At 40.2% G+C, this 25,032-nt stretch overlaps 1 protein-coding gene and 1 non-coding gene across 3 annotated transcripts in view; both read right to left on the bottom strand.

Moving 5' to 3' along the window:
* Positions 1-375: 375 nt before the first annotated feature.
* On the bottom strand, positions 376-457 carry trnas-aga (transfer RNA serine (anticodon AGA)). Its single transcript has one exon. It is a non-coding gene; the product is annotated as a tRNA-Ser (tRNA).
* Positions 458-4,501: 4,044 nt separating this feature from the next.
* Positions 4,502-25,032, bottom strand: part of tmeff2a (transmembrane protein with EGF-like and two follistatin-like domains 2a) — a 120,106-nt gene continuing 99,575 nt past the window's right edge. For both annotated transcript variants that reach the window (XM_028023250.1, XM_028023251.1), the window contains exons 6-10: positions 16,462-16,610; positions 15,344-15,394; positions 15,128-15,245; positions 7,676-7,834; positions 4,502-5,269 (exon numbers count right to left, since the gene is read on the bottom strand). In XM_028023250.1, the coding sequence (XP_027879051.1) occupies positions 5,173-5,269; positions 7,676-7,834; positions 15,128-15,245; positions 15,344-15,394; positions 16,462-16,610 (574 nt within the window). In that variant the 3' untranslated portion in view covers positions 4,502-5,172. The remainder of the gene's footprint in view (positions 5,270-7,675; positions 7,835-15,127; positions 15,246-15,343; positions 15,395-16,461; positions 16,611-25,032) is intronic.

Raw genomic sequence — 25,032 nt, 5'->3', positions numbered from 1 at the left:
TAAAAGAAAAAATCCAGGGAACAGTAAAAAATAGTAATTAATATTTTCTGTCACTGTTATATATATTTTAAAAATAAGTTTTTAAAGTATTAAATTTTTAAATAAGTGAAGGTAACAGATTTTTCCATTTATTCCTATAAAATGTATATTTACCCTTTTTTCTTTGGAAACTGTCATTAAAAAATAAAATATATTTAAAAATAAATGCATGTTTCTCTATTTTATATTTAAAGAATTAGCGTTTTAAAAATATAAGAATCAGACTTTCATCATCAGAGCGCAGTAATAACACTGTCGGTAATTCTGTGTATATTTTTTATGACCGTCGAAACATTAAAAGAGAATTAAGTCACTAAGGGAAAAACAAAAGCAAGTCGTTGTCGGCAGGATTCGAACCTGCGCGGGGAGACCCCAATGGATTTCTAGTCCATCGCCTTAACCACTCGGCCACGACAACACGGTAACGTAACCGACCTATGACGCAATATGAGGATGTATTTTCCCCGCGGTTCTGTCTCGCAGGCGTTTTGGTTTGTTTCTATAATTCATCCGAAACCGAATACTTCACGCACGGTCACATGTTTGCGGAATGTTCGTTTTCGTTATAAACACGCGAAAACATCGTTCTCCGTGGTCAACAACTTTGAAATGTCCAGATTTATGAAGCGGCCGGAACCAGAACATTGTCGACCGCTGTACTATTGGATCAGGAGACAACAGCACCATCTAGTGGCGGTTTTCATCTGTTGCTTTGACTGACAATTTTATTTGCTACCACCTAAATATGAACATGTTTGTTTTACTGAAGCGGGTAAAATAAACAAAAATTGTACTTACGTAAGAGCTAGAGTACGTAAAATTAATATTTCTATTAAAATGCAAAGTACGTTTCAGGAGAAGTACATTTCATTTAAAAAGTCACTCAAGTAAAAAGTTTCAACTCACCTCCGTATGACATTAAATGTACGAGAATATACAAAAATATATTTTTTTGTATAGTTTGCAGAGATTTAAATAGTTAACACTTATAAAATCAGTATTAGGCCATTAAATTGATAAATATTTAATGGCCTAATAATCTCAAATTTTCATTTTGTTCCTCAAAGATTTACTTTTTTTAGCTCAGAAATTTTCTACTTCAAAATAAACACAAAATAAGGTAAAAAAAAAAAAAACATTGTTCGTTAGAATGACTGAAAATACTTAGATACGTAAATAGCACATTTTATAATTAAAATGTCCGAGAATATTGCCTACTAGCATAAGCTAAAGCTAATGTTAGCCACAAAGTTCAAAGAAAGTAAAACTCACCTTCGTATCTGAGCCGTGTTTCTAAAAAACATTCTCCTGCTTCCTTATTGGAGCTTCGGATCGATGTACATCATTAATTGTTACCTTGGACAAGCTCTAAAAGCACCGAGTGTAAAATGCCATTTTTAATAGACTGCAAGCGACCAAGCCGTTAATCCCCGAACACGAAAGCAGAAATTAAAAGGGCCCATTGTTCATAGTATAGTATCACTGCTGCCATCACCTGTTTGGGAGGGGAACTGCTTGTTTCCTAAGGGAACAACTGAACACTTGGCAGAAATGGGCGCCTAAATTGTGGGAGAGTAAGAAAGACACAAGAGCAAAGTTAGAGACCACCTCATTTACTCAACAGAGAACCAATAAGCACCAAACACTCACATATCTGTAGTCATAACATCCGGTAGGTGCTTAATAAGCAACTGGATGGACTTTACACTGAAGACTTGGATGAAGATGAAGACTTGAGATCTGACCGCAGATGGAATCCACCATTATTAGTCTGGCTGGTTGCAATATGAAAGCAGATGGTCTTCCTAAGATTAATCCCCCAAATCTAAAAGAAAGTGCTTCTAACCATGAAGGAAATTCATACTCTGACACATTAGCTGCGTTTCCACTACAAATATACGCAAAACTTTGTCAATATTTTGCTAGTATTGGAAAACAAGAACAACATTTCGCAATTGCGGGGTTTCCATCAAATAAGAAACACATTTAAAAGTCACGTGTGAATAAGTTTGTTCACGCCGCGACATCATCCTCCAACTACTTGCTGTCTTCTTCTCCTTTGTTGTTTCCACCAGCAGTAACATGGTGGTCATGTGACTCCTGTGATGCCAAAAAATGTTGTTTACAAAGTAAACAATTTTTGATACATATCATACACATCTGGATCGTGTAAGAAAGAATATGTTGCTTGGGGAAAACTCGGGTTGACCATTAACAAGTTGGAGAGTTTCACCAGGAAGAGGAATATCTGAAACGTACGGCTGAAATTCGGCTCACATCAGTCCATACCAATAATTGTCAACATCAATAATTATTGATTAGTTTCTGATTTAAATATCTGAAATGCAGCTGAACTTTATTTGGCGTTAGTTCTGAGCCTCGGTGGGGAAACTTGAAACTTCTGCTGCGTCAGCTACTCAGCAGGCCGTTGCTAGGTAACCAAAGTTGGGTGGAACTTGAAACTGCTTGTTACCCAGCAGGTTGTTGCTAAGCAACCAAAGAGTGAGAGCGTTGATTCCACCAAACTAGCTTAGTTGTGAGAGCTTGAATGGACAGAATATTCTACATATTGAATATTCTATCAGAAGAATTATTTATTGATCTAACATGATGTACATTGTTTCTGATTTATTGTCCAGCCTCACCGAGACGTTTTTATTGTTCTTTCCAACATCCATCACTTTTAATCCTGACAGAAAACGATATTTAAGGCGATAAAACGTGTCAGAAAGACGTTATTAACACAAGAACAAGAAAATGTGAGCAACAACTGATCAGCTGGAATCCTGACCCAGCTCTGCTGTAACTTTGTTCATTCTTTGAACTTTGATGGGTTTTGTAATTATTCTGTTTATTTTGGGTGCAGTTTTGGACATCTAATTGCTGCAGGTGAAATTAAATGAATCAAACATTTTGTGCAGCGTTTGTGCTTTATTTGTACCTCAACCGCAGTGAACCATCCAATCAGCACAAATTAAATCAAATCTGTTACCTGAGGCAGAGTGACTGGATTAGCAACAAGCTAAACTGCTGACGGCTAAAACTTGTAAGGTTTCATTTGAACACAGCAAAAAGTGATTAAATTTAATTTACACTCAAAAAGAAAACACACCAGTTGTTTTAAATTCGTCTTGTTGGGAAAATAAATGATTTTCTTTTTAAAAATAAGAAAGAAAGTGGAGAAATACCGATACTAGCATATTTGCTGTTAGTGAATTATAGCATTCAGCATGAAATTTACTATTTGAACCAAGATTGAAAGCAAATGTAAAAAATAAGAAATAAACAAAAATAAACAAAAAAAATGATTAACCATACTTGAGATATAAAAAACAGATACATGACATTCATAAAATTATAGCTTCTAACATCTTTAACTTTATTATAAAATTCAATTAAAACAGTTCAATCTGTTGAATGAATTCCTGTAAACTGCAGTGGAAGAAAAACCAACAATCTGACTAAAATGAACAGTTCTTCTACATACTAAATAAATCTATGTGAACCTCTGGGTTACCTTCCTGGAGCTTCTGTAGTTTACAGATAGGAACAATTTTAGTCATAAAAACTGGTATGATGGGCGTGCCATGGTGGCGTAGGGGTTAGCGCGACCCATATTTGGAGGCCTTGAGTCCTCGACGCGGCCGTCGCGGGTTCGACTCCCGGACCCGACGACATTTGCCGCATGTCTTCCCCCCTCTCCTTCCCCATTTCCTGTCAGCCTACTGTCATATAAGGGACACTAGAGCCCACAAAAAGACCCCTGGAGGGGTAAAAAAAAACAAAACAAAAAAAAACCTGATATGAAACAATGAAAAAACAAAAAAACGGCTCTTACAGCAGGACTTCTCAATAGTCTCCGCCAGGGGGCGCTAAAGGAGGCCTCAGAAATTTGTAGGAAGATGGGAAATAAAAACACACAAAAAAAGGAATCAAACACATTTTAAATGAATGTTATCTGTTTATTATAAAATATAAGTTATAGATGGAGAATAGAAGATAGAAACATCCTTTACTCGCCGAAAGCAAAACGTTTTTCTGATCAGCTGCAGGTCAAATTGATCAAGCTGCTTTGCTCCTCAAGCTAGAAAGATTTCTGACAAGAAAAAGACCTGCTGCTGAGATTAAATATAATTTGCTGGGATTAATATGAAAACATAACATATTTTCTTATCAAAAGAAGGGATTGTGGTGAAAATTGTATCTGGTGATATATTAAATTAAGATGAATAAAGCCTGATAAGATTTTCCACTACAGAAGTCAATGCCAACTAAAATCAGGAGGTATTATGCAGCACTGATGCTAAGTGAATGAGGTAATTATTGAATTATAAAGAGAAATGATTAAACAAAGAGTAAAATTCAATGTTTCTTTCCATATTTTGTATGTGTGGGTTTGCTCTCCAGGAGATAATGCCGTTTGGGAATTCTAGTTTTAAAGTGAACAGACCGAGGCAACATGTAAACATTTCATGATATAAATTATTTATTTACATTTACAGAAAAAACGGACCCCATCAAGACAATGTCGTAATAACTATTGGAAATAGAACTCAACATACAGTAGCTGACGTCGTCGTCACAACCGAACAGAGAGCTCTAGAATGACGTTGTGCCCTCCGTCAAAGGTTTCCTATAACACAAGGTGCAAGGCATCACGTGTAACCCGAAACCCCGCCCGCCCCCCTCCCACACTGAACACACACTGCGGTTATTAAAGCCCCGGTACCCTGCTTTGCACTACCCCCGGTTTGCTTGTTGCCCCTCGTCTACAAAGAACAGACGCCGGCTAGTCGGCCTCTACCAAAGCGCACACATCTAATAAGACACTCACACACACTCACATTCAGTGTCCTGGACGCCCCCCCCCCCCCCCCCCCCATGTCCTCCTGCAGTTTTTCAGAAAAAAATCCTCGGAAAAAGGGAGACAGCGTCGGCGTCCGATGGCGACAACATCGTCCTGGCGCACAAGTCGCTGAGCCAGCGTCCTCTGTGGTCGTTAGTACCCAGGAGAGGGGGAGCCGAGTGAAGGGAGGCGGACGCTAAAGGTCAGGGTTGGCCTACGAAGGAAACATCAAACGCCACGGCGCTGCGTCACGTTGGGGGGCTGGACGCTGTCCGGCGAGTCTGGGCTCAGATAAGACGAGTGGAGGCGCGCATGGTGTTCTCAGAGCTGAAGTGGACATTGTTCTGCTTCTGCCGGTTGATCCTGTTGGTCCGAGGGCACTTCCTGCAGAAACAGGAGGACAGGAGGACAGAGAGACGTTAATGACCTGATGGACTCAGTTCGACTGGGGAGCAAAGCTGCAACGTTTGGTACATTTTCAGCTGCTGCGGTTCTTAAACAACATGAACTCTTTGAGAAACCTGTTCTCCTCCTCACCTGTGGGGGCACTGCAGCAAGAACCACTGAAGGAAACAACAAAAACCTCTGAAGACACTAATTGCAGCTTCCTTCTTTACAAAATGTAAACAAAAATGGAGTAGTGTCAGATTTTAGCGGTTGGAGGATTTCTCTGTTGTTTTTGGTAAAACACCATAAGCTATTAAATGCTAGTGCTAAGCTAGCACGTTTGTTTTGGTTGTATTTACCCAGAATGCCCTGCACTGTAGTCCACGACCTCCCTTTGGAGCGGTCTCTGGTTCGCTTGGTGTTCACATATGCATTCCAACCGAGCCAGAGGTCACTTCAACCGAACCCAGACCGAGGTTTGTAGGTGGACCAGGGTTCGCTTTTTTGGTTTGATTAGCATTCACACCTCCCCAAACAAACTGGACTTTCTAGGCAAATGGACTGTAGTTGGATTAAAGTGGTAAAGTATCAATGACCTCCAGAAAAGTGGTTTTGATCAACGATTCGCGGATAGAAAAGCTTCCTGACCTCAGCGAAAACGTTTGGTCATTTTCCCCAGAAGAAGGCTCTGCATGAGCAAACCAGGTGAGCTGTGTACTGTAAAATACTCACACAAATATATATAATATATAGAGAGAGAGCGTTAGCCTGGAGTATGTCTGCCTCCGGCTGACCTTAGTAATTTATGACATTTAATAAAATATTTTAAGGGTTTTGGCCGAGGCAGAGGAGGGTCTGAATGAGAGAGTGGGTGGGTAAAGGCTGAGGAGGGATGATAAAGAGGAGACAGTTTACAACAAGTACGCCGCACTAACGTTTCCTTCCTGTTTAACAGATCCTTTAAAACCCCTGCAGAGGCTTCCTGTCCAACAGGTGGCGCTCACATTTACAAGAGGTCAAAACTTCCACCCATTCTGTGGAGATTTTGCTGTTTATTTCCGATTCACGTAAAGGACAAACATGTAGGAGCAGAAAAAGGGTCACATCTGCGCTTTGACTCTTGTTCCTGACATTCTTCCTTATTGAGGAAAAGATCCTCCGAAATACCAACTGCTACCGCATTATCGTGGACTCTGTCTTCTCAACAGGACGAAACAATGAAAACTTTCAGAGTTGACTGCAGGATTCTTGTTTTCTTTAGTACAAGTAATTGAAGTCAACTATTTAAAGGGCCAGTATCAGGTAAAAGATGTTTTTTATCTTTCCATCATGTTATAATGTCTTTTCTGATCAAAAACAAACCTGGAGTGTTGCTTTGATTCTTTCCTGCATGTCAAACTGTGCAAAACGCCTGGGCGGATCTAGCCCCGCCTTCAAGATTCAGCCCCGCCCTCACTCAGCTCCTTCAGACTAGCAGCAGCAATTAGCAAACAACTGCTGAGCTCATTATAGGAGCTACGACTCAGAGCAACTCTGGTAAAAACGTTGTTAAAGGGTTAATAGAGGAGCCATGTTGGGATGACTTCCTGGAGGCGGAGCAGGAATTTTTAAAGAGACAGAGCCCCAATTTCAAGATGTCAAATTACAAAAATAGGAGATTTTTTAAACAGAATTTGAACCAGGAGAAGCTAAAATTTCCACTTCAAGAGTTCTGGGTATTTATTTATAGATGAAGATGGTTTACTTTAAATCTTCAATGCAAAATGTTACGATTTTTATACTGTTTTGGTTTAATTGCTGCTCTGACTGTGTTCTTTCAAACAATTTGAATATTTTTTGAGTCTTTATAATCCAGTTAATTAATCAATTCCTAAATTAGATGACGATTGTTTAAATAGCTGATTAATCAGGATTAATTGTTTCAGCCTTAATGGAAACCAGGCCACTGTGTTTGTCATCATGGATGGATGGATAGATGTGTGTGTGTGTGTGTGTGTGTGCAGCCCATTCTCACTCCCTACTCGTCATATATTTACGCATGGGACGGTCCGTCCTCGTCGCATATTGACGCGCAGGGCACCCTTTTGCGTCAATATGTGACGCGAGGTGTTTTACCCTATGCCTTACCGTAATTTTTGCCCTAAACCTAACCAAATCGTCGGGTTTTGAAGTGTCGGCAGCGGTTGCGAGAACCCTTCGCTTCAATAATCCACGTAAAACATGTGACCTACCCAAATCGTCAACATGTGACGCTGAAGGACCCTGCCCAAGTCGTCACATATTGACGCAAAGGGGGTACCCTTCACGTCAATATGTGACGCATGGTCAGAAATCGTCCCATCTCGTCAATATATGACGAGTTGGGAGTGAGAATGTGTTGGTGTGTGCGTGTGTGAGACTCACCTGGTGATGCAGAGCACCACCACGCAGATGATGACCACCTGCAGGGCTCCGATGATGGAGGCGATCAGGACGTAGTGCAGCTTCCCAGAGCCCGGCACCACATACAGCACGTTGTACTCTTTGATGTCACATTTAGGGCCCATGTAGCCTGAGTGACAGCTGAGATCACACACACACACACACATTTATACAGAAGTGAGGGGAAACAGGCAGAGAAGGAAAAGTCAGTGAGCGACAGGTTAATAATTTTCTGCGTTCTAATTGAAACGTTCTCGTTGAATTCAACATGGTGTCTGTTTTTTCTCCTTTGCTGTGACTGTTTTGATGAAAGTGAGTGACGGGGAACAAGGAGAGGGCGGTGGGTTCACACGGAGAGGCGAGACGTGCATGATCCTCTCTTTGTTCTGGGCTCCTCGTCCTGATAAAGGAGCTGCAGGCCTACTTAACAGATAAAAGTGGCGCTGAGTATTTCACTCTGAGTACTACAGTGACACTGATTACACAGACTGTCTGTTGCTGACAGCAGAGCTTCCTCCTCTGCTGCCTCTTTTATGAAATCAGAATGTCCAGAGCGAGGCGGCGGAGATGCGTACAAAAGCTTTAAAACAATATAATCTGTCGTTCCAGAATTGTAATCTGACACTGACAAGAACTGTTTGTGTTAATGAGAAAAAGGGCAACTAATCATAAACATTAGTTCAGCTACGCTAGCGCTAATGCGCTAAATTCAACCATGTTGATACCCACCATGCCTCAAAAGAATGTGTAAATTTTGCATGTATTTTTCATTAACATCCCATGTAAATGTATTTTTCTGTACAGCTAATTTGTTTATTTGTTGTGTTTTTGCCATTTGCTCAGTAGCTTCATGAAAAAAAATTGGATTTATGTTTATATATTTCTCTGTTGCTTTATTTTGTTTCTGTATGTTTCTTGTTCTTTGAAAAAAGAGAACATGAGGAGAGGAAATGGAACTGCTGCCACTTCAAAATAAGAGCTTGAATATAAACGTCAAACTACTTCAAGCATTCTTCTATAAACAAAATTTCAACTTCAAATTTTATTCACCTGAAAGTTTACAAAACTGCCAATTGAATTAGCGCTTCTGAATGTACTGGGAAAAATTTAATTGGGGAAAGCTAAATGCTCTAAATGTTTTCAAAGTTAGCAACAACGCTAAATGAAAAATAAGCTCCACTATTAGCGGATTAGCAGAAGTGTTCCCACCACTGACTGATGAGACATTAATTATTGTTCCTAGTGAGTAAAGACTGAGTGGAATCAGCGTTGGGCACATTTGCACTGATTTTAGCTGAGCTAATTTTTTCATTTAGCGTTTTAGCATTTATGCTAACTTTGAAAAGCACACTTAGCTTCCCTTTTTGGATAAACTCTGAAGCGCTAATTTACTGTGTTTTTTAAGTTTTAGTTGTTCAGTTTAGCTTTTCTTCAAAGCCCTACTGTTATTAGCAACAGAGTTAGCAGAACTAAACAAGCGTAAAACTGCAAAATAAAAGAATAAAACGAATCACTTCCTGAAAGCTCAACCATGATAATAGGAGTGCAATAACACAGTTACCCCTTTGGAGGGCGATATAACATATTTTATGTCATTACAGTTGACATTAGCATGTTTAGCGTTGTCAGAGCTAGCTTTTAAGCTAGCAGAGCTCAGCATCTGTTGTGGAATCCTCTGTGCAGACTCTTATCAGGTTATGACTTGTTCATCACGGTGCAGACATGAACGCCGTCTCTCTCCGGCAGAAGCACATGGACTCAGAGACTAATGGAGGTGATCTTTGTTGTCAGACACGAGCTAAAACGGTCCTCCCTTTAATATCCCTCAGCAGCTCCTCTTCTCTAGCCGCTCCTGCCGTCTCCGGGGAGGTTGTTACCCACCAACACCTGCGCATCCTTGTTTAGCACAAACACGCCGTCTCCTTTCTATTCTCCGTCCGCTCCACCTGACAGCATGTGAGGAAGCACAGTGCAACCTTGTTCTGTTTGGGACGCTGTGCTGCACACAGACACACACTCATCATTCCCAATCCAGACCGCTCTGCTTTCTGGTCTCATTATTTGGGGGAAAACAACAACTGGGCTGGTTTGGGCAGCCAGCAGGGGGCAGCAGAGATCCTCCGCACGGCCAGCCTGATAATCGCTGCTCAGTATGCAACCAGAAGGTCTGTCTGGGCGAGACGGGGCGATGGAGGTTGCAGACAACGGAGGAGGGACTGAAAGGCGTCAGGACCCCCTGCTGCTGCCATGTGAGGCTGGAAATTATTTGAAAGATGTTTTCGCTCGGATTTATCTGAGTTGTGGGTTTTTTAAGGTCCGTAACATCAATAAGGTCTTAACATCACTGCTATTTATGGATAAAATATACTGTACCTGCACTCTGTGCTGGTACAGTATACAAACAGATGTTTGTGTTCGTGATATGACAAAGCCAGCCCTTCAAAATAAGAGCTTATTCTCACATAATTAAGTATTAATCCATGGCAGAATCAGCCATTTTGTGAGAGTATGGCTTGGTGATACTTACACCCCTAAACATTTGACTTTGGGTGGACAGTAAATAAAAGCTACTTTGGTTCATTTTAATAAAACTAACCCAGTTTTACTGTAGTCCGCTGAGCTCCAACATGTTCTACCGCTAAACTCAAACCCAACCTGACAAGGAGGAAGTTTTTCACCACAAATCTGATCTGCCAACTATTTTCAGAAGGATGATTAAATTGGTGCAAAATCATGTTCTTTACTATTTAACTGAAAGCATTTTGTTCTTTTCTGATAACAGCAACATTTTTATTGGAGGTGGGAATTAACACTTTTAATTGAGTTAATTGTAGGCTCTATACTTAATTAATAAATCATATTTTATGTCTAGAAAATAAACAACATTTTCAATTCAAAAACCCCTTTTGCTGCTAAAGCATTGAATAAATAGATATATGAGCTCAGCAACAAATATATTTATAGTTTTTAATCTGTTATTCAGGTTATTAAACCACCACATTGATGCAAAGTAATATTCTATTCCAAGTGTTCCAGGAACCCTGATTATTTATAGAACGTCTTTAGAAAATGTGGCTTGACTTTACATTTATGTCTTGTTTGGAGAAGTTGACTGCATGTCTTTGTATGAACCACACACAAAACTCTGGGGCGGAGCAGCATTTTTTCAGGTGGGCCATGGCCCCCTATGGGCCCCCCTTTGGGAACACCACTGCTAAATAGTTATAAGTGTGCTTGTTTTGGGCTTAAAATCTGAAAAATCTCTCTAGAGATGCAAAACCCTTTCAGAGTTTAACCTTAACTCTCCCTTCCTCGCAGACTGAATTATTGTAATTCCTAGTCATACTGATCAAATATCAGTAAGAGGCGATAACAGAGTTATATTAATGATGCAATTTCATTTCTCAAATATTTTGCTGTTACTTATTACATTTTATTGACGAATGCAAATTAGATACTTGGAGCCAATAAACTGAATGATGCTCAGACGATAAGAAATGCCCCTATAGACAATCACTCAAGCACCAGCAGATGAATTTAAATCAGCGTCACAAATGAATATTTAAAGTGAGGGAGGCAAAAAAGCAGGTATTTTTCCAGGTTATCTGTGATCAAAAGTCTGAACAGTTTCATTATATCCTGAGGCTGATCTGAGTCCAGCAGGACAGATATGTTGATAAATCTGCTTGGGGAAGATTAGCACCGTAGCACAGAGTTATTATGCACAGTCGTTCACTGTGCTTATAAAAAAAAGCTTCCAGAAAGCGTTGGTTGGCTTGCCAATAAAAACGAGCCTTTCCTGTTTCCTCTGTGCAGAAACGGAGCGGCGTTGCAATTTTAGACAAACAATTGTCTCCATTTTACGATCTGATGTGAGCATTTACGGCAGGAAATAAAGAAGTACTAAACCCGGGAACGGCAACGTATAACTGCTAATTAATTCTGCCGTGTAAGCTGTTTCACCAACATTTCCTTATTACTAGACTCTATCATGGAGAAGTGAACCAGCAGAAAACGATGGAGATGTACGGTCACTTCCTGCAGATCCACCATCCTGCTGGTGAAACAGCTGATTGAGAGTAGAACCACCTGGCTAACGTCTGCAGGTAAAGGCAGCTCGGACCAATCAGAGCAGGGAGGAAGTGATTCCCCGTCCAGCTGGGATGCAGAACCAGATCCTCGGTTTGGACCTGAGTGGATCCGGTTTGTTTCAGATAATCTTTACTTTTTACCCAATGCTTGTGTTGCTCACTGCCATTTACCAAAGTATTCACTCCCCATGAACTTTGTCACAGTGCAAACTTTAAAGGGCGTCTGGAAAACAAATCTTTTCAAAAACCTCCAGAATGTAACTCACAAATCAGCAGGCACTGACCGTTACCTAGCAACGCCAGCAGAGTTCCGCCCCGTTACCCAGCAACGCCAGCAGAGTTCCGCCCCGTTACCCATGTTTGGTCAGCTGGTTTTACCGCTGAATGCGCTGTGTAATGGCTGCTTCACTGTAAAAACACAAGATTTTACCAAGTAATTTTGGTCTAGTTTCTAGTGCAAATAACACATAACACAATAAGACAAATCTAACTAACAAGTAACTTTTCAGCAAGATATAGGAGCTTGTTTCAAGTCAATAATTTCTTAATATTGATTGTAAAAAAAGAGAAGTAGTTCCACTGGCAGATTATTTCACTCATAACTAGTCCAGCCCACAAAACATCTGGACTGAGGAAAACTGACAAAAAGTTTTCATGTGCCGAAACAAACGTGATCAGCTTGTGATCTAATGTTTACTACATTAGCTAGAGCTAACACACTTAGCATAAGCTAAGATAATTAGATAAAGCTAACAACATTACTTACAGCTAACACCATTAGCTAGAGCTAACACAAGTAGCGGAAACTAATACAAAATCAAAATAAATGGAAGATAATGAATGGATGTTTAAAGTGAGAATGAAGCAGCGTAAACAGAAACTGGAGCTCTTTGTAGCATACGCTTTCCTTTTTGGGTTGTCATTTCCAAGTATTTCTCTCTCCTCTTCCTCCTTTCCCTTTCCTCTCGTCATTTCTGCATTACCTTCTATTTCAACAATTCTCACTGCTCAAAAACTACTGTTCTGTCTGAATGGAGCTAGCACCATAGCACCTAGCATACATCATCTACCCAGGATGCATTTCAGCGTAAACAACATGGCAACGTCCATGGGACAAATATTTTATTTAAAATGATAAAACCTAACAGCCTACTGTATTTTTACTAAAACAAAACTAAAACAACAAATTCAAAGTCACTTGAATCCGCTTTGCTGTCAGCCATCTTGCCCAGGTCTTAAATGCATTTAGCTGCTGCCATGCATTTAGCAGTTATTGGATATTGTCTATCATGTAATATCTGCTGTTTTACCTCATGAGGGACATTTTAACGTTCCTGCAGACCTTAATGTTTCCCCGCAGAACCTTCCACCGTATCAGAGGTAGAATTTAATTTAGCTTGTGGCTGATCAGCGTCTCCAGTGCCTCTTGATCCGCGTCACACAGCTCTTTTTTTGTTTGTTTTTGCACACATGCAAACCAAGGCGAGAGCTGTGATTGGCGTCGCCCCCTCAAAAACCCGGATCGTAACGCGTGGGCGGCGGGGAACACCGGCATCCTCGTTAAGCTGCGAGAACCACAATATGGGATTCGTTTTGGAGCGGAGCGGCTCGTCTTCGGCGTATCGCCTCAGCAGGAGGAGACCGTCTATATTAACTCCACTCTGCACTTACATTCAGTCAGCATAAACAAGTCTAATTAACTAAGCAAAAGGCTCCAGCATTTCCAAGCAACTGTAAAATTTCACACTTTATTAGCTTTGTTACGTTTCAGGCTTTTATTTTAGTTTGCAGATAATTTTGATTCCACTCTGATAAATACATCACCTACATAATAATACAGTTTATAAAAGTTACACCAATATCACATCAACAAAGCTGAGAAAATGTAAAAAAAAATTAATAATCAGTTCTCTCCGTATTCGGCTATTATTACTCTACTGTTAGTTATCTGAGTGGAGTAAAGGGAAAGTAAATGCTGCAAGTTTCTTCAAAGAGTCGCTGTAGATGGTAAAGTTTCCTGTAGCAGTCAGTCTCGAGTGAATCTGAAAAGACCTCTGACTGAAAACAGTTGCTCCTTCTAAACACATACAGTATATTTTCTTTTAATATTTTCCAGTGCTGGGCACACTTCTATTAATGCGCTAACAATGGAGCTAATTTTTCATTAGCGCTTAAGCTAACTGAAAACTTTCAGCACATTTAGCTTCCCTTAATTGAATTTTACAGATAAATTTCAGTTATTTTTATGTTTTGTAAATTTTCTGGTGAATAAAATTTCACATCTGTGTTGAAATTTGCCTTAGCTTCAGCTAAATATAAAATTGATACAGCACTTTAGCATGTTGGCTAACTTTGAAAATGTTTAGCACACTTAGCTTTCCCTAAATTGATTGATAAATCCTAAAGTGCTAATTTACTTGGTTATTTCGCAACTTTCAGGTGAATCAAGTTCGACATCTGTGTTGAAATTCTGGCTGTCGACTCCCTCCTGTTCTTTAGCATTAGCTTCTGCCTAGATGTTGATATAGCACTTTAGCATTTAGCGCACTTAGCTTCCACAAATTTTTCTGAGCTGTGATTGGCGTCGCCAAAAAAGTGCAAAGTCTCATGAATAAAATTGAACTGTTAAAGTTTTGGTTATCAATTATAAAAAATTCTTCCAACTCTCTTCATGCTCTTATTTTGAAGTGGGAGAAGACTGTTTATGCAGCAGTTCGATTTCCTGTTCTCTTATTTCATTCTTTCCTACAAAATTCGTTGATCAAATGTCAAATTTACAATAAACCAATGAAAGAGGCATCCAGGAAAATACAACATTTACATGAACAAATAACCGGCGATGTTAACAAAACATGCAAAAATTCACAAACATAAATTGTTCAAGTTCTCCTTGTAACGCATGGTTGAAATTAGCGCTTTAGCTTTTGCTTCCACTAAATACTATGTTAGCATAGCGCTTCAATGTTATTACTTTAGCATTAGCACAGCTAATGTTTTAGTTGGCTGTGCCCACCTAAGACTAGATTAGAGCTCTTCAACATGGGGGCCGGGACCCCTACAGGGATCTGGAGGTACTGCATGGGGGTTGTGAGATTTCCGATTACACTTTTATTGTATTATTATTATTATTATTTTTGTTAGTGTTGTTATTTAAAGTTATGTCTAGCAAGAATACAACATGTCACAAATTGGTCAAATGAGACACAAAATAAATGTATTTCAGTGAATAAAAATCGGTTATGTTAATGTTAAAAGTTCTGCATTTTATGCTAAATAATAGAACGGCAGATGGTGGGACGCTCTGTAGCATTACTGCTGTGTGTGGGGGCGTGTGTGTGTGTACCTGCAGGACGGCTGGGAGAGCATGTTGGGGAACTGACAGTCTCCGTGGGCGCAGTAGTTCTTGTAGTGATCCGGACAGGGGATGTACAAGCCGCGGGCCAGTCCTGTCCCCGAGTCCTCTGTTCACACACACACACGCCCACACACACTCAGCATTCCTAAATGCACATATGCTGCAGCCACCTGGGCGATCCTCATTTCGACAGGAAGCACTCACCCGTTGTGTGAGAAAAGTGTCCGTCTCCTTTGTTCCCAGTAGTGATGTCGCCTGGAAAGGTCAGAGAAACGTCAGAGCCCGGCTCAGGCCGCCATTTTAGCCTCAAACCGACGCAGATTATCATCCCTGCACCTGTCCACCTGAATGCAACCCGTTCTGCTCAGAGGTTAAATATCATCTGTTGTGATGAACTACTCTGAACACAGAGCAGAAAGGAGGCTGATCTGCTGCTCACTTCAGAGGGAAGAAAGTGTTTTGCATAAGTTTGTTATAAAAGAGAATTTTTCTCTAACAAACCCCAGAGAAAACAATTGAGTGAGTCCTGAAGAAAAATGCTCAAATAGGTCAACATTTTTCAGATTTTTATGTGTGTTAAATATTAAGGGCTGCACAATGAAACAGAGAGTTTGAATGAGCTAAAAACTAGAGCTGTGCATATTTTTGTATAAAACTGATTCCAATATCACCCAGAAGCTGCAAAATCTGTAATTTTCATTTGCAACAATCAAGAAACCATCTTAACATCCTGGAGGGATTGATATCAAAGGGGCAGTATCAAGTAAAAACAACCTTTTCTTTTATCTTTACGTCATGTTAAAATGTTACTTTCATCAAAAACAAACCTGGAGTGTTGCTTTGATTTTTACATGCATGTTTGAGAAATCCTTTAATCTCCATGGCAACCACTCAGCTGTTAAAACACATGGGTGGACCTGGCTCCGCCTTCGAGGCGAAACTCCTCCCCCACTCAGCTCCTTCAGACTAGCCAGCAGCAATTAGCAAACACCAGCTGAGCTCATTATAGGAGCTACGTCTGAGCTGGAAAAATGTTGTTAAAGCATCAATAGAGGAGCCATGTTGGGATGACTTCCTGAAGGCGGAGCTTCGGAAAGAGCAGGAATTTCTTAAAGAGACAGAGGTGCCATATCCAGCATTTTTCAGTTACTTGTAATACTGCCCCTTTAAGTAGAATCCACAGAATCAGAGTGTTTTCTTAGTTTTTTTGTTTCGAAGCGAGCATCTGCTCCTCCAGACGAGCCGACACCTCCCTCTGTGTCTGAGTGTTTTTCCACCTCTCACTGCGACTGCATGCATGCGTCTGTGTCTGAGCGTCGGACCTTGGCAGCGGCCCAGGTACTTGACTTCGATGCGCTCCTGCTTCTGGCAGGACGCCTCCTTCACCTGGCAGGGGTTGTCGTAGGAGCGTCCGTCGGAGGCGCACACCGGGTTGAAGCTGATGTGAGAGCAGTCGATGTTGCAGACGCACCTGGAGAGCAAGAAATCACGTTACAGCTCTGCTCTTTTCTGCTCCTTTCCACGTTGATGCATCTTTAAAAGGATAAATTTGGATTCTGCGGAGTGTTTGACTATGAGGTTGAAAGCGTAAGAGGGGAAAAGCAGCACAGCTTGAACTCAGGCAGGACTTTGGACCGTGTTTCAGCTCATTCAGGGTTCACACAATACAGAAAAACGAATTTAACTCTGCAAAGAGGGATCAGTTGCACCAGAGGGCTGACAGACAAATGGTGTTCAGAAAGCAATTAACGATGAAAGAACCGGCAATAACAGAGCTGTACAGTTTAACTTTGGGACAAAGAGTGGTCACTCAACTTCTAACTTTTATATTAGATAACATAAAGAAAAATCCAAATGGAAAATACAGTGAAAGATTATAATGTAACGGTGCAAAATGGGTTGAGAAATCACTGAAGTGCTGCAAAGAGGGAGGGAAATACATAATTACACCCCAAAACACTGTAGACTAATTAAAAGGCAAAAATGTTTTAAGCATGAAATAGATATTGAACATAAATCAGCAAATATATAGCTATTATTTGGTTTTCATTTTCAAAGTAGATAAAAAAGGCACTTTTTGGACAAAAATATCCTTAATTCAACACTGGACTTCATCATGTAAGCAGGGATTTAGCAGTAGGACCACGGGTGTTGTTTGTGAGCATAATGTTTATAAAGTTCACTGAGACTTTTACTTTTTTGTGTCCTGCATCTCTTAATGAGATCCAGTAATACAGATTTAAGAATATACTTTATTTGAGAAACATTTATAGTACCAGAAAATACCACAGGGAGTTAAGTTTTCATAAATTTCATACTATCCTGGACACATGATGTATGCTAAAGGCCAAAGCGTTAGCACAACAACTTTAAGATTAACAGAAAAATTACAACTTGTTCAAATAGTCGAGCATTTCCTGAATATTTACTAATAAACTTTGGCTGCATGTTTCTGACAGAGTTTGTGGCTGATGGTGTCGAACCTCCAGCAGTAAAACATGGACTGATTATGTGGAGAAAAATGAGACTCGCACAATTACTGCCGACTTGACTTGCTGGGGAAAAGGGAAAATAATGCAGAAAAATCTTTAAAGAACAACTCAAACCACTTTTTTTCTCGCTCTTGAATAACTTTTAACAGTCAATAACCAAAACACAGATGTAGAACTTATATCCTTCCATAAAATCCTGTCATTTCTTAACTTTTAAGTTTTAGCAGCAAAAAATTAAGTACACCATGCAGTTTTTGCTGACATTTCAGGGAGGAACAGCCTTGTCTTTTAGTGATGCCTGCGTTTATGAATGTGTGTGTGGTTGAAATGTGCACACTGACTGTTGTGTTAGACCTGATCAGCAGAAATTACAGCCGTCGCCTGACAGAACGCCTGATTCTGTAATTATAACTGTCACTGGTCTCTGAGCGCCGCGGTAACGCTACGTCTGCATACACACCCCCGTGGGCGCCGGACCTCACTCACACACACATGCCCCCCCCCCCACACACACACACACACACACACACACACACGGCAGGACGTCTGGAAAAACAGAAAGGTAAAATCACAACAGCCTTTTAAACTGAACTGTTTCCAACAGTTCTGTGATCCAGTTCTGCTCAGATGGTTTTACAGAGTTGAGACCAAAAAGTGTCTTAAAGACGGATTTACATTACTGACCAGTTAATAACAATAATAATAATAATAACAGCTTTGTAAATGATCTTTCTAAGCTTATTTTATCATATATATACATACACTCCTGATCAAAATCTTAAGACCAGTCCAAAAATTGCAAGAATTAGCATTTTGCACCATTGAATCTTAAGAAGGTTCTAAGTAGAGCTTCACAATGTTAAAAGGACAAATCAGTGCAAGAGACAAGAACATTTGAGCAGGGAATTGTCTGAAAACTGCATTTACACTCAAACATGATTTTTTCAGCTGATCAAAAGTTTAAGACCATAGTCTTTAAAAGCCAAAAGCTGTGCAAACATCTGGATTCCATGTCATTTTCTGTGAAGTCTTTACACTGTCAAGACCTCCTGATGGCAAAAGCAAAAAAGCTCACTGACTTTGAACGTGGTAGGATTGTTGAGCTGCATAAGCAAGGCCTCTCACAACGTGCCATCGCTGCTGAGGTTGGACGCAGTAAGACAGTCATTTTGCATTTTTTAAACGATCCTGAGGGTTATGGAACAAAAAAGTCAAGTGGTAGACCCAAATAAATTTCACCAGCTCTGAGCCGCAGGATCCGATTGGCTGTCCGTCAAGACACGGGACGATCCTCTACCCAAATTAAGGCCATTACTGGTGCTGACTGCAGCCCAATAACCATCAGACGGCATCTGCGAGAGAAGGGCTTCACAAACAAAAAACGTCTTCAAAGGCCACGTCTTCTTCAAAGCCACAGAATTGCCCGTTTGGACTTTGCAAGGGTGCACCAAACATGGGACATTGAAAGGTGGAAGAAAGTTGTCTTCTCTGATGAGAAAAAATTTAACCTTGATGGTCCTGATGGCTTCCAACGTTACTGGCATGACAGGGAGATCCCACCTGAGATGTTTTCTACACGGCACAGTGGTGGGGGCGCCATCATGATTTGGGGTGCGTTTTCCTTCAATGGAACAATGGAGCTTCAGGTTGTGCAGGGGCGTCAAACAGCAGCTGGCTATGTGGAGATGTTGCAGCGGGCATCCCTCATGACTGAGGGCCCTCGTCTGTGTGGTAATGATTGGGTTTTTCAACAGGACAATGCTGCAGTTCACAATGCCCGCCTGACAAAGGAGTTCTTCCAAGAGAATAACATCACTCTTTTGGACCATCCTGCATGTTCCCCGGATCTAAACCCAATTGAGAACATTTGGGGATGGATGGCAAGGGAAGTTTACAAAAATGGACATCAGTTCCAGACAGTGGATGCCCTTCGTGAAGCCATCTTCAACACTTGGAGCAACGTTCCCACTAGCCTCCTGGAAACACTGGCATCAAGCATGCCTAAACGATTGTTTGAAGTCATCAACAAGAATGGTGGAGCTACTCATTACTGAGTCCTTTTTTTTGACACTTTGTTTCTGTTTTGGGGGGTTTTCGGGTTTTTTTGAGCTATGGTCTTAAACTTTTGATCAGTTGAAAAAATCATGTTTGAGTATAAATGCAGTTTTCAATTAATTCCCCGCTCAAAAGGTTTTGTCTCTTACGCTGATTTCTTCTTTTAACATTGTGAAGCTCTACTTAGAACCTTCTTAAGATCCAATAGTGCAAAATGCAAATTCTTGCAATTTTTTGACTGGTCTTAAGATTTTGATCAGGAGTGTATATATATAAACAAAGAGCCTCCTTTGTCTTTAAATTGTGGCGTTATGGAACACTTAAGATAATCCGCTAACATAGGAGCTAATCTCCCGTTTAGCTAACTTGTAAATGTTAGCTTCTGTTAAATTGAAGAGCTAATTTACTCTCAGTTGAATAAAGTTCTACATCTGTGTTTTGGTTATTGACTGTTAAAAGTTATTCAAGTAGTTAGACGTTTATATCCATACTCTTATTTTGAAGTGTTTACAGAGAAGTTCTCGTTTTCTCTCCTCAAACCCCCATCTCAAAACTCTGAGATTGAAATCAGAATTCTGAAAAAGAAAAAGATTAAGGTCAGATTTCTGAGATAAAAATCCAAATTCTCAATATTCTGAGATTGAAATCCAAATTATTTCTTTTCAGAAGTTCTAATCCTCTTTCATACAAATCAAAGCGACTAACCTCAAAGAAATACATTTTTCCACAAATTAAAAATAGACGACAGACCACAGCTTCATCACCGTCATCATCATCATATGTATGTATTCATGCGCTTTAATCCCATCACAGAGGAGCCTTCCATCCTGAGAGCCTCCATACATTTTTAATCAGGCCTCTCACTGTCTCCACAATAGGCATGGTACCACCTGACTGCAGTGCGCCAACACACACACCCCCCCCACACACACACCCCCACACACACGGTTGGGACAAGAGTCGCCTGGTGATAATCCGTGTTTCAGCAGCACCTTCGCTCCCGTTCCTCTGCATGTTCGTGGATTGGTACGGAGCGGTGGGGGCGTTATCGGAGAGGGATGTGTAGAAAAGCACCGTGTGTGAGAGAGAGAACAGTTTCTTAGCAGGATGTGTCGTATTGATTAGTTCCTTGTGATTTCCCTGCAATCAAAGCCTCCCTCCTCCCCCGACGGTCTGCAGACTCCCAGCTAAAAAAGGCAGCTTTACGCACATTTCAGCCACGTTTCACACGCCAACACACACCAAGCAGCGAAGCCGGCGTCTCCCACTAACTGCTCCGTGTTGTGTACAAATCCCCAGCAGCAAACCCAGTTGCAACTGAACACTGCATTGATTTTTTTTATAATCCTCTGCCTCAAATTTCACTGTAATCCTGTGGAAAACTGAGCGAGAGAAAAGAGAGAGACGCAGCAAAACAGGAGGGAAAAGCAGGAGAAGGTGAATAGAAAACATCCGATAAAAACCCACCATGACATGCAGGTGAATGCTGCTGCTTTGCTGTGTGATGTTAAACTCTAATAGTCCAGAGACTATTGATGGAAACAGCATGGCAGAAAAAAGAAGCAGAACCGTTTCCATGTTAGAGAGTTATTAGAATTGGTTTGATTGGGACCAAAGTTGGAACATTTGTTACATTTCCAGCTGTTGTTCACTTTCTCACCACACCAAGTCAAACGATCCAAACCCTTTGAACAACCTGTTCCCCTCCTTACCTGTGGGGGCGCTGCACCAAGAACCACTGAAGGAAACGACACAAAAACCTCTGAAGACGACACTGAGCGATACAAAATTAAATAGAAACAGAGTGGCGTCAGATTTTAGAAGTTGTAGGATTTCTCTTTTGTCTTTGGTTGAAGAACGGAAGCCATTTCTTCTGCTAATGCTAAGCTAACACGTTTGTTTTGGTTGTATTTACCCTACCCTGCGTTGTAGTACAATTCCTGCTTTTGGAGCGGTCTCCGGTCCGCTTGGCGTTAACATAAGCGTTCAAACCGAACCAAATCTAACTTAAACCAAACCGAGACCGAAGTTTGGATGTGGACCAGAGTTCAATCAGCGTTCACACCTCCCGAAAAGAACCAGACTTTATAGACAAACTGACTGGAGTTGGAATAAAATAATAATAAAGGTAAATTCTTGGCTCAATGAAACCTACTTAATCAATCAAACCAATTAACTAATATTAATGAATTAAATGAGATAAACCACAGTGTTCTCCTTCTTTAGGAGCTGAATATCTCATGTTGTGAGTTCTCAGTGTCATCGCATCTCTGTTAGAAAATATTTTCTCTCTCAGTTTTACTGGAGGAACACCTTCATCATGTTCTGCAGTGTCATCATCATTTCCCCTGTTATCTAAAGCAGGCTGCAAGACATTGACACTGAATCATTTAAATCCGCATTTTTAAAAGCATCTGTGCATGGAGAAAATGTTGCAGCCCGGATTTCATTAAACATAATTATTATCCCACATCTCCCAGGAACTCCTGTAATAAGCATAAGACCAAATTTTAATGCCATCAGGGACACAGCGCTGTTTATCGCTGGTGAAAAAAAACATAAAGCAGCAATTTTGTTGTAGTTCCTGCAGCATAATGAACACATAAAGCAAAAGTAGGCATGATTAGAGAAGTGGTGTCCAAACCTTCTGTACAGAGGGTCAAAATACCCAAGTTGAAAGTATTTACAGGACCAAAGTTTTCTTTTTTGCCCTAATGTCAAACATAAAATAATATTATGGTGAATTATTTCTCTTTTACCTGAACAACAATTAAATAAACATAATATTTTTTTACATTTGCCATGCTCTTCATAGTTTTTTAACTTTCTAGGCTAATTATTTTCTATTTTGTTGGTCTATAAAACTGTTTCATGTTATAAACTGATAAAATGAAACCTGGAGATGTTGGTATGAATTCATTTCGCCACAGCAAAGGGAAAAATAACAGAAAAAACACTGAAGAACGACTCAATACCACTCGTAGTCTTCTTTTTCTCGCTCTCTGTGTCGGCTACGCTGCACGCAGACTCGTTGCCATAGCAACCGACAACACCACCACTTCATGCTTCAGGATTCACCACTAAAAAACAGCCAAACATTTCTCACACAGAGCATTCAATCCGTTACAGTTTTATGTTTATTTTGTGATTATTAATAATTGATCACCGTGGCAGATTATCTGCTATTAGCTAATTTAGATTCGTTAATTTGAACACCTGCCCTACTGATGATCTGTCAGAGAGCTGGTGTGTGAGTCGCCTTTTTTATGCTTCACTGAACCGAAACACAAAGAATTCCACATCACATCTACATGTTAAGGTTGTCATAGTCAAGCTAGCGTAGCTGATCTCCTTCCCTCGATATCTTTTTCTTGATCAAACTTTTTCCTGATGTTTTTATCTCGTTTTTGTAGTGTTGACAATTAGAAGCAAAGCACTGCATCCCTTTTCATTTTATACATCGCATATATTTTAAGATTTGGTGTGTTATGGTGACAACTTGACAGCTAAAACCAATGCTAGCCATCGTCAGCAAGCAGCTGTTTGGATTTTGTGCGCTTCAACGGGTCTATGAAATATTTGTAGTTTTTTTCCAGCAACTAAAATGAGAATTTCCTTCTAAAACCTTTGCTGAATTTTGTATAGTATATTGCTTTGTGTGACCAAGTCAAGCAAGATTTTTGGTAAAATGTGGCACAACTTACTACAAAATAAAAATAAAAGCACAAAGAAAAACGCTAATAAACAAAAAACTTAATTGTGTTGTACTTAATGTTTTATGTTTAAGAAGATTTAAAGTTTTTAGAATGAAAACCTTATTCTAAAAAATTACAAAAAGTGTCAGAGAACCAAATTTGTACCATTTCAAAGTGCAGTCAAAATTATTCAAAGTGCCACTTATGGCCCTCGAGCCACACTTTGGGCACCCCTGGAGTAGAGTGAAACAAGTTTTAGAAATCCTAATCCTTCCCTTAAACGGTTCAGGAAGCAAAGGAAGCTGCTGAGAAGTTGCAGAGTTTTGAATTTTGATTTAATTCCCAGTTTTTTAATGCATCGTTTCAAATTAAGCAGAAAAACTTAGAAAATAAGCGGTGGTTCAAAGCGGCGCTGAAATACAGAGATCAATGTGAGACTGTTCAGGTTTCAGATGCGACATGACTTCAGGGTGAAGCTCAGAGGGAAAAACGATCAGATGTGTTTGTTTGTCTGCAGCGGTCGGGGGATAACTCCTTCTGAGGTGTCACTGCCAGGTGAGCGCCTCCAAATATAGAAATTCAATTTGTAGTAAGCAAAGTTTTATTGTAGCTGCAGTAAGAAATAAATGAATGTCTGGGGATGAGTGCTGTGCTCCAGCTGTGTGATTTAAACATCATGTTTCTCCGTCTCTCCTCCGTGGATCTTCTTCTCTGTTTTTATTTTCTGCCTCACCTGAGGGCTGTCTGCGCAGAGAAGTTTGATTTCAGGTCGCTTCAGGTCTGCTCATCCTGAACCAATCATCAATCCGCCCCGACGCCAGAAACCAGCCGCCATTTCTTCTTTTATCTGGAGATTTTTTACATTTCCACCGTTGTTACAGTTAATTAGCTTTCCAGGTCAACTGAGTCTAAACCTGCTTTTATTATCAGCAGGAAAACAGCCTGTTAGCCAACAAATTAAATCAAACACTCAGCTCAGCCTTAACACACAATCAGCCAGTATGAACTGCTCTGGAGTAAAAGCAATAGTATCAATTTGAGCAGCGGTGAGCAAAAAAGTACCTAAAGGTTGATGGCGATAACCGTAAGCCACTAGGCATAAACATTAGTTCTGCTAATGCTAAAGAGCTAACTTCAATCTGACAATAACTGTCTGTAAGATCACGTAAAGGATAACAGCTAGCTGACAAAGAGATGCTAAAGGGATTAAATGTAAAAACAAAACAAAAAACAGAATAAAAAACAGCTGGACATTTATCACAAAAAAAGACATTTTTGGTGCTACTAGACTTTCCTAATAAGTCATCCACTTCCAGATGTACAGCTAGCAAATTATTAAAGCTTATTTTAAAAAGCAGTCAGAATAGCTACAGATAATGCTGAAGGAACGGCGCTGACTACAAAGTTAGCTGCGTTAACCATAAGAACTAGTTCTGCTAACGCTAAAGAACTACACAAACATGGTGTTTAGTTAAAGCTAATGCTACACCACTAACTTCAGATTTAAGTTATATCTGCCCTTGAAAGACCTGATATTATGCTCTTTTTCATTGTTTTCAGCTGCTATGTCTTATTTTATTCCTCTGTTTTTTATAAAATAAAGTTTTTGGTGGAAGAAAATGAATGGGAAGAGAGGAAATGGAACTGCAGC

The sequence above is a fragment of the Xiphophorus couchianus genome, chromosome 7, assembly GCF_001444195.1.
Source record: "Xiphophorus couchianus chromosome 7, X_couchianus-1.0, whole genome shotgun sequence".
In the NCBI taxonomy this organism is placed as follows: Eukaryota; Metazoa; Chordata; class Actinopteri; order Cyprinodontiformes; family Poeciliidae; genus Xiphophorus; species Xiphophorus couchianus.
The sequence above is the reverse complement of the archived record's forward strand: the minus strand, read 5'-3'. Positions and strand labels throughout refer to the sequence as shown.